Below are 9,588 nucleotides of genomic sequence, written 5' to 3'. Positions count from 1 at the left end.
AAATGACTCTGAGAAAGGGCCCGACTGTGATGAACTAATAAAGCATTCTTATCCCTGACACAGCTTCAATACCTAGGTCAAGTTTAAAGACATCTGTTTCTTCCAAAGCAGGCTTCCCTGCACAGTCAGATTTCCCTTCCCCTTTGTTTACCCACTACCAGCATATGTTGAGCACCTGCTATTTGCAGTGCCTTGAGGCTTAGCTGAGGTATGGGGTATAGAGCTGGATGAAGATTAGTCCCTCTCTTGGAAGAGTTCACTTGGCAGAAATAAAATAATAATGATAATATGACACTTAATAAGTGGCATTTATTGAGCACTTGTTACGTGTCTGGTGGCCCTGTGCTGGGCAATGTTGGAGAGTCTTGGAGGGGAGGGGAGGGAAGTGATTAGAGTAGGAAGCTGCTGAGGGGAGGTGGTAGATGTGGATATGTGTTTCTTTGTCCAAAGTACCCTAGTTCTTTGGGAAGGACCCTACAGACTTTTCTTGAAACCTAGACAGCTGCCTAGCTCCCACCCCCTGCCCCCTTAGCCATCTGGGCCAAGGCCTCTGATGTCAGGTGTCTCTTTCCCAGGCCTGCCTGTAGCACAGATGTGTAATGGCTCTGAGGGGGTGGGGTATCAGATGAGAGAGACATCAGAGTAGGCCAGGATAGACAGGGGTGTGTGTGTGTGTGTGTGTGTGTGTGTGTGTGTGTGTGTGTGAATACCCCCAAAGCATCTCATCTATTTGTACATGTTCTCAGCCACAAACATACATCTGTGAGCTCCACATGTGTCTTTCCTATGTAACTTGCCCGGGTTGTATCACTTGGTTGTATATTATGTCTACCCGGGTGCATCTTATGTCTATGGCTGCCTGCCCAATTTGTGTGTTTCCTTTTTAGCACCTGTGTGTATTGGTACTGTCTACTTGGGCAAATTCATCTATATGGGACTGTGTGTGTGTGTGCTCCTTGAATGTTTATGTGACTCCTTTATAATGCTTGTGGATGATTAATCTGTTTCTTCTGTGTGTGTCTCCTATGTATGTGTGTCTTTCTTTGCCACTGTGCTTCTGTCTCTCCTTGGTGAGTGGCTGGCTGTGGGTATGCATTCATTGTTTGATTCTTGTATGTGCCCTGACTGGACATCGAAACCACCACCTTTGGAGTATCAGGACAATGCTCTAATCAACTGAGCTACCCGGCCAGGGCACTACGGATGTTTCCTTTGGTGCCACTGTATATGTACCATCTGGTTCCCTTGTTTCTTCTTTATGCAGTTTTAGGTGTATTTCCTTTTTGCAACAATAGGAAGAGTACACTCTATATTCTGAGTTTCCTGATTGTGTGCCTGTCTATGTTCCCCACGTGTTTCTTCTCTGACTTGATATGTCAATAGTTATGTGCGTACGCTGTGTGTGCAGCTACCTGCTTGAATACAGTTGTGTGCGAGTCTGTGGCTGTGGCTTCTCTGTCTGTACAATCATGTCTGCTGTGAGTACCTCTCTCTGCCACCAGAGCTGGATATGGTCACAAGTTCACACATGAGTTCATATGCACACAGGTATCATTATACAGCCTGAATCTGGACTTTGGCCTCGAGGGCTCTCTGAATGTGGAAGTGTGTGTGTGAGACACTGGGCCTGTGTATGATGTTGTTGGCTGTGTGAAATCAGATTTATCTGTGCATTTTGTGTGTGGCTGTGAGTCTGTGGGCCATGATGTCCATGAATCTATAGTGGTTCGGTGTGAGCCTATCCCTGTGCCACTCTCTGCTTTCTGGGTGTTGTCTGAGGCTGTGGGTGACGATGTCTGTAAGACTAAGTCACTCTGTGCGGCTGTGAGTGTGTGGCTACCATGCCCTGGCTCTCCATGTGCACTCTGTGTGTATTCATATTTGTCAGCATATATTCTGTGTGTGTGGCTGTGGGTCTGCATGCAAGTTTGGATCTCTGTGGGTGATGGCAAGTCTGCCTCTATCTCCAAGCCCCTGGATGGAGCTGAGTGCGGGGGAGTCTCTCTCCTGCTGTGGGGAAGTAAACACCCCATCCCTTGCCCTCCTCCAATTGCACTTGGGGTGGGGGCATCTAGGTTAGCTTTGAACACCAGCCAGCTCCTGGCCTTTCCGGAAATTCTGTGCTCCCTGTGGGGGGTGGACAGGTGGGTGGAGGGGCCCAGGCAGAGGCCTTTTGTCCACCAGGGCCTTAAGCAGCTCAGTAGAGTAGGGCCAGGACCCCAAGTCCACCCGGTCCGACTTCCTGCTGGCGACACATGCCTGGATGGGAGTGCACAGACCCCCATATAAGACAGGCAGACAGACAGTAGAGCTCCTAGGTTAGGGTGTGGATAGGCCTCACCCAATGCATGGGCTGGGTCCCGGACTTCAGGGTGTGCCTAGTTTGCAGACAGTGTGTGTCCACCCTCCCTATCCAACCACAAATGTCTTCCCCGCCTCCCTCTGGGGACCTCCAGGGTCCTCTCTCAGCTGGGTTGCCTGTCTGAGGTCAATTTATAGTGGCCTGGCTGTGTCTGTCCATCCCTGCACTTTTTCCACTGCTGTCCCCAGGTCTGTCCATCTACCTTGTGTGCCCCTCTGCCTGAATCTGACTTTCTCTGCCTCTTGTCAACTGTCCCTGCAGGTGTCCCTCTGCCTCTTTCACTTCCTGTGTCTCCTTGTCTCTCTGGGCTGGTGTGCCTGTTTCCAACCTCTGTTTGGAGATATATCTGGCTGTGTCCACTTATCTGCCAGTTGTGTCTCCTGTTTACGTCTGGGCCTACCCCCTGTTTGTTTCTGAATCTGTCTACAGTGTCTTTCTCCCAGTGAATGCCCCTTTGTCTATCTATCACTCCCCCATACCCTGTCTATCTTTCTGTCCTCTCTGTTGTCTGTCCTTGTGCCTGCCTCTCTCTATTTGTGACTGTTTCTGTTACTATCTCTGTCTCTCCTCTCTGCATCTCTTCCCTCCATCCATCCCATCCCACTGTGTGGCTGACCCCTAAGTCAATTCTCTCTGCCTGCCTGGCCCTTTCTCTGGGTGTGGATCTACTCCCTCAATCTTTCTGTCCACTGCCCCTCCCCACAACCAAGACCCACACACACCTCAGTCTCCCTCCATGTGGGTCCAGATGAGAGGGGTTCCCGCCTCTCCTCACCCGCCCCCCCCATCCCCCGCCCAGGAAATGAAAAAATCGCGGGCAGAATGGGTGCGTTGATTGGCCACTGGGCGGGGCGGGGAGCAGTTCTAAAGAGCAGCGCGCGCGCACACTGGGGACCCGAGCTCTAGTCTGAGTCCTGCCAACTGGTGGAGCTGAAAAGAGCCCAGAGGTGAGGAGGGAGTGCTCGCCGGGGTGGGGGGCTTTGGAGACCCCAAGGCACAAATGGGGGTCCTGGGAGGGGGCTCAGGGGATCCCTGGAGACCTTTTTTAGTATTAGTGGGGAATTGAATGGGAGAGGGGTCCTTTGGTAACGTGCTCCCAAGAGGGAATTCAGGAGTGGGTAGGAGTCCTCAGAGGGTGCTCACGGCTGAGGATGGTGCTCCATAAGAGCCCTCCCCGTCCCAGGAAAGGGACTCAGGACTCGGGCGGGGGTCTCCTGGAAGCAGTTTTAGCAATGATGGGGAAGTAGAATGAGGGTTTCTGGGCTACCGTATTTGCAGGAAGTGAGTTCAGGGGTGAGAAATTCCATTCAGAAGACAGGGACTGTAGATTGGCCTGGGGATCACAGAGACACCTCCATCCCGGGAACACGTCAGGTCCTGGAAGGGGTTTCTGATGAGGTCTCAGAGACAGCTCCTCCTCAGGAGGGGAAATTAAGGCTCAGGCAAGATTCCTGAGGCACCCTGGAAGTGTCTACAGTTCCTTCTGCCAGAAGAGTGTTTAAAACTTGATAGGGGATCTAGAAAATACCTCTGGCTCCTAAAAGGGGGATTAAGGGAGGTCTCCTGGGTCACTTCTGTCCCTGGAAGGGGGCTCAGTTGGGAAATTGTCTCTGGCCTCTAGTGAGGATATTCAGAGTTATGCCAGAGAGTTTGCCAAGTCAGGGGCTGGGGTCTCCGTGCCAGTCCCCACCCCCAGCCCAGTGGACAGGTTGCATCAGCTCTGGGCTAGGCTTGGGGCCCAGGCTTGGGGCCCAGGCAGGAAGGAGGGGGTAGGAGGCATTATGAGAAGTGGGGCAGTCAGCGGACACGTGGCCGGAGTGGAGACCTGGCCATGTGGTGAGAGTAAAGCGATTTTTTTTGGGGGGGGGGTTGGTTTGAGGGAGACCTGGCAAGGAAAGAGATAGACAGCAAGAAGAGTGAGTGTGAAGTTTGGGAGGATAGGCTATCACAGCTCCAGATGGCCATCTCGTCTGCTGTGAGGTTGCTTTCTTTTTCCTCCATATTTATCGCTCCATATTTATGAGTAGCTGTGAGTATCTCTCCTCTGATGCTCTTTTCTCTCTCTCATCTCTTCCTCTCTCAGCTTCTCACTCTTTTTTAAAAATTTACCTTTTAAAATAAATTTTAAAGTTTACATTCAGTATGATTTGTGTTAGTTCCAGGTGTACATCATAGGAGTATAGCTTTGTATACTTTACAAAGTGATCTTCCTGAGATTTCAAGTACCCACCTCAGCCTTTTACTCCTCAATTCTCTCCGTTTATTTCCCTTTGTCTGTCATCCTTATGTTCCAGTTCCCCTCACCTCATCTCTTTCTATTTCTCTACCTGTCTGTCTCTAGCTGAACCCCTACCCCTTCACCTAGCTTTCCCACCTTGTAGCCCCCCAGCTCCATCTCTGACCCCCACCCCCTTTCTCTGCCCATAGGATGGAACTGCAGGACCCAAAGATGAATGGAGACCTACCTGCGGGTGCTGTGGGGTGAGTCAGGGCCTGAGGGGTCTGGGTCAGGGGTCAGGATTGCCTCTCATCAGCCCCAGTTTCTCTGCCCTCTCCAGCTACAGGCAGGAACACGAGGGCTTCCTGCCCAGCCATAATCCTGCTCCTGGGAGGAAGCCAACCGAGTTCATGGATGTGAGTGACCCTACAGGAACTGTCCCAGCTGCACTCTGCCCAGTTCATCTCCTCCCCTACTCTTCCCTCTTCCCAGTTACTCCCCTCCCCAGCTGTTTTCCTTTGGTAGCTGCTCCACCCTCTCTGGTTCCTCTCCACTTATAGATGCTCCCCTCCAAAATATCTCCTAGTTTTCCCCTTCCTGGTTCTCCTTTTCCCAGCTCCTTCCCATCTTCAATTCCTTTTATTTCCTAACTTCTTGGTTTCTCCTCTGGCCCTTCCTGAGCTTCTTCCTGTCCCAGTCACTTCCTCCCTAGTCTTTCTGGGCCCCAGAGCTGGTCTTCTTACTTGACCTCCCTACCCATGTGTTCCTGGGTCTTGCCCCTTACCCGCAGTTCGAGGGGAAGACATCATTTGGAATGTCAGTGTTCAACCTCAGCAACGCCATCATGGGCAGCGGCATCCTGGGGCTGGCCTATGCCATGGCCCACACAGGGGTCCTCTTCTTCTTGTGAGTCCTCAGCAGCCTGGGGGGCAGGGCTGTTTGGGGGCAGGTGGGAGGCCTTGGGGCCAAGTCTGAGTTGTGCCATCTGCCACAGGGCCCTGCTGCTGTGCATTGCTCTTCTGTCTTCATACTCCATCCATCTCCTGCTGACCTGTGCTGGTGTTGTAGGTGAGCCCCAGAGCTCAATCCAGACCCCTGAACCACTCCCCTGACTGAGACACCAGACTCTGGACATACCACCCTGACCCCAAACCCCACTTAAATCCCTGGACTCCAGACCCCAGACTGACCCTGGCACTCAGACCTCATCTGGACTCCCAGATCCCCAATTCCCAATCCCCAGCCCTCAGTCTGGCCATAAACCTCATTGTTCAGACCCTCCTCATCCCTAGACCAATACATTCCTCCTCTAACTCCTCCCTTCAGTCTCTAGTCCCCACAACCATGGAAGCCAGCTAGCTGTAGAACCCTGAGACCCCCCAGTCCTCAGACCCCAGCTTCCAAGCTTCCATTGCCCCAGATCTCAGACTTTACTCCCACCATGTACTCAGACCATGTGTATGTGGTCTCAGATTATGTATATAGTTTATTGGGTCCCCAGTATCCCCCACTACCCAACTCCAGCCCACCTCCTACCTTCTCCTTAGCCACAGTTCCTGACCACAGATCCCACCTCCCAGATCCCACCCCCAAGCCCAATTGTAACTAACTCTCATCCCCAGCCCCCATCAGACTCAATGACTCTAAACCCCAACTCCCCAACTCCCAGACTTTTTGGCTCCTAACCTCACCTCTGGCTTCCTGGACCACAACCTGTTCCTTCCTGTCCCCCTCCCCCCCACAGGCATCCGAGCCTATGAGCAGCTGGGACAGAGGGCACTGGGGCCTGCAGGGAAGGTGGTGGTGGCCATGGTCATCTGTCTGCACAATGTTGGGGGTAAGGACTCTGGGAAGTGGAGGGATCAGCGAGGGGTAAGAGGGTGGGGTGAGGTGGGCTTCCCCAGGCTGGGCTGGGGAAAATGGGGTAAGGGGATGAGGGAAATTCTTTTGTTTACAACTCCCCTCACCTGTACCAGCCATGTCCAGTTACCTGTTCATCATCAAATCCGAACTCCCCCTGGTTATTGGCACCTTACTGAACATGGAACCTGAGAGGTGAGTGAGCAACACCCCTTGGCTCTGGTTCACAGGCCACTGACTGCCTGTCAGGTCTGGATGCTGTCTTCAACTCTGTGTCCCAAATGTTCTACTTTGAGACTGTTCGCCACTTTGATCAGACTGTGATTCCTGTGTATTGTGATGCCAGCAGTATGTGTGACTGTTGCTCTGACTATAGGAGTCTAATAGACCATGTTGATTTCTGTGACTGTTCTGGTTGATTCCATCTGGTGGCTGAATCTGTATGTCCAGTGTACTCCCATGCTGATCATGCAACTACTCTCAGCAGATCTAAACTCTGTGGATTTTGTTTCTGTTACTGTTGTAGTGGCAGGTTCTCTGGTCAGCTGTCTGATAGCCAACTATAGCTGTGTCCTGTATACTGTAATTCCAACCATGTGTATTTGACATTTGTTTACTCTGACTTTCCATGTTCAACAGATTCTGTGTGATTCTGGGTCTATCAGGCTGGCTGAATCTGTCTCGCTATATGTGTGGTCACTGACTCCAACAGTGTGTATGTATGTGTGTGACGTATACTGTGGTGCCAACTATGTATATGTGATTTGCTCCAAATGTATGTGCCAATAGACTCCATCTCTGTTTAATTTAGTGACCATTATTCTGGTAAATTCTCTCTGGCTTTGTGTGAGTGATCCTCACCTATAACTCTGTACATGTCCTCTGTATCGTTCCAACCATGTATGCTTGATCGTTGTTCTGATTATGCATTCAAATGACTGCATTTTAAAAATTCTGGATCTATATGCTGGCTGAATCTGTTCAGTTGTTTGGATATGATGGTTGATTCTGTGTATCTTTTTAGATTTTTGGCTTGATTCTGAAACCATCCAGGTAGCTGGCAGTCTATGTACCTAGGTGTGTCTAATTATTATAATCAGCTCCCACTGTATATATGGCCAATGATGCTTTGTTGGTTTATGTCGGTGTAACTGTGTGTATGTAGGAGATGTAACATAGTAGGCACTCAATAAAATTCTTTTGAGCAAATGAGCAGTTGTTCAACTGATTCTGTATTAACTGTCTTGCCTGAGCACCTCCCTCCATTATCTACACAGATCCCAGTCTTTCTTTGAGTGTGGTTCCAATAGTGTGCCCAGCTGGCTGATTCATGTGGTCTATATTTCTGTCTTTGGTCACGTGGCCAAATCAGCCCAGCTACTTTCAGGTGTTCAACAAACCTTGAGCTGTTCAAACAACCACACGTGTGTTTCTGACTTTTTGTCTGACTCTGCATCATTGTCTGCCAGCCGGCCAGCCAGATCATCAGACTGTTGTTCTACCTGTCAGACACCAGGGTCATGGCTCACTCTGTGTCTGGAACTTTGTGTTGGATTATGTGAGTCTGACTGACTTGGGGTGTTGTTTACCCATCTGGTTGTGTATTCACTTGTGAGTCTGACAGCACAGTTTTGTCTAGCTGTGCATATGTTCTCAGATGTATCCCTCTGACAGTGTCTGGCAGATAGTCTTATAATTAGTCTGGCTGTTTCTATCAATCTTGTTGTGCCATCATTGTAACCACGTGAATGACTTCTCATAGCTGAGGTGTTGGCTCATCTCCTGATTACGGGCAGAAATCTGTCTGTCCGGCCATCTTCTATGTCTGCCTGACAATTTTCTTTGGCCGGCAACTAATCACTGTGTTTGCCTGTCTATCTAGGGGCTGGTTCTTGAATGGAAACCTTCTCATCATCATGGTTAGTGTGTTAATCATCCTGCCACTGGCCCTCATGAGACACTTGGGTAAGAGGCTTCCTGTGTTGTTCATTGGATAGTGGGGTTAGAGAAGGATAGCTAGATTGAGAGAATCCCATTTTCAAGGGCTATTGAACACTAGGGGAGAGCTTTTTTGATGTGGGTTTTTACAGATGAATAGGAGTTTGCTCTGGAGGGGAGGCTGTTCCAAGCAGAAGTAAAAGCTTATGCAAAGGTGTGGCATAATTGGGGTTCGGGAGTCTTGAAAACCAGACTAGGGGTTTAATATTTGCTTTAGGGCAAGCATGTCAAACTCGCAGCCGGCAGGCCACATGAATAAGGCATGCGGCCCACTGACCATGAGTTTGACATGCTTGCTGTAGGGGGTCCCTGGATTTCTGAGTTTCTGTGTTATTGCTTCTTGCAGGCTACCTTGGATATACCAGTGGTCTTTCTCTCACCTGCATGCTGTTTTTCCTCATTTCAGTGAGTCTGAGAGAAGGACTTGAAGAAGTGGAGAGAGTTTGGGGCATTGGGACACAGCCTTCCCTGTAACCTCATTTCCCCTTCCTTTCTTCCTCAGGTCATCTATAAGAAGTTCCATATTAGCTGTGGTGTGGGCCACAATGAGACAGCAGCAGAGAGTAAGAGCCCCCCAGTCCTTCCAAGCCAGGGACTCAACAGAAGCTGTGAGGCCCAGATGTTCACAGTGGACTCACAGGTGGGTATGCAGGCCAATAGGGCTTGCACCACACTCAGGCCCTCTGGAGTATTGGACATTGGGGTCTTCCAAGTATCTGATATGAAGAGCAGTGGTGGGGCCAGGAGTATGGAGAATAGGGGATGGAACCCTATAGGTTCTAATCTGTTGTACTTGGCCATTCCCCTAGATGTTCTACACAGTGCCCATTATGGCTTTTGCCTTTGTCTGCCACCATGAGGTGTTGCCCATCTACACGGAGCTCTGCCGGTGAGTGGACAGGCAAGTGGGCATGTGTGATGAACCAACAGGTGGGGCAATAGTTATAATGTCTGACAATCCCTACAGCAGTTCTGGAACTGTAACTTGATTGTTGATAGTAGATTATGCAAAGGGAGGGGTTTGAAGTGGTCAGGAGGTCTCGGGAGACACAGGGAAGTGACTGTTTACTGATTGGGGCTCAAGTATTTCACTCTTTTAACATCCAATACAGGTGTTAATGGACAGAGTGGGACAGCAGAGATGATCAGA

General features: G+C 50.3%; 1 protein-coding gene across 1 annotated transcript in view; it reads left to right on the top strand.

Annotated features, from left to right (window-relative positions):
- Positions 1-3,215: 3,215 nt before the first annotated feature.
- The window catches only part of SLC38A5 (solute carrier family 38 member 5), a 9,752-nt gene continuing 3,379 nt past the window's right edge, over positions 3,216-9,588 (top strand). The window contains exons 1-11 of the mRNA XM_023760947.1: positions 3,216-3,309; positions 4,790-4,843; positions 4,921-4,996; positions 5,371-5,486; positions 5,575-5,648; positions 6,325-6,417; positions 6,557-6,635; positions 8,323-8,405; positions 8,785-8,843; positions 8,941-9,078; positions 9,248-9,327. Of these exons, the coding sequence (XP_023616715.1) occupies positions 4,791-4,843; positions 4,921-4,996; positions 5,371-5,486; positions 5,575-5,648; positions 6,325-6,417; positions 6,557-6,635; positions 8,323-8,405; positions 8,785-8,843; positions 8,941-9,078; positions 9,248-9,327 (851 nt within the window). The 5' untranslated portion in view covers positions 3,216-3,309; position 4,790. The remainder of the gene's footprint in view (positions 3,310-4,789; positions 4,844-4,920; positions 4,997-5,370; positions 5,487-5,574; positions 5,649-6,324; positions 6,418-6,556; positions 6,636-8,322; positions 8,406-8,784; positions 8,844-8,940; positions 9,079-9,247; positions 9,328-9,588) is intronic.

The sequence above is a fragment of the Myotis lucifugus genome, unplaced genomic scaffold (genome assembly GCF_000147115.1).
Source record: "Myotis lucifugus unplaced genomic scaffold, Myoluc2.0 scaffold_196, whole genome shotgun sequence".
In the NCBI taxonomy this organism is placed as follows: domain Eukaryota; kingdom Metazoa; phylum Chordata; class Mammalia; order Chiroptera; family Vespertilionidae; genus Myotis; species Myotis lucifugus.
Note: the sequence above shows the minus strand (reverse complement) of the source record. Positions and strands in the feature narration are given on the sequence as shown.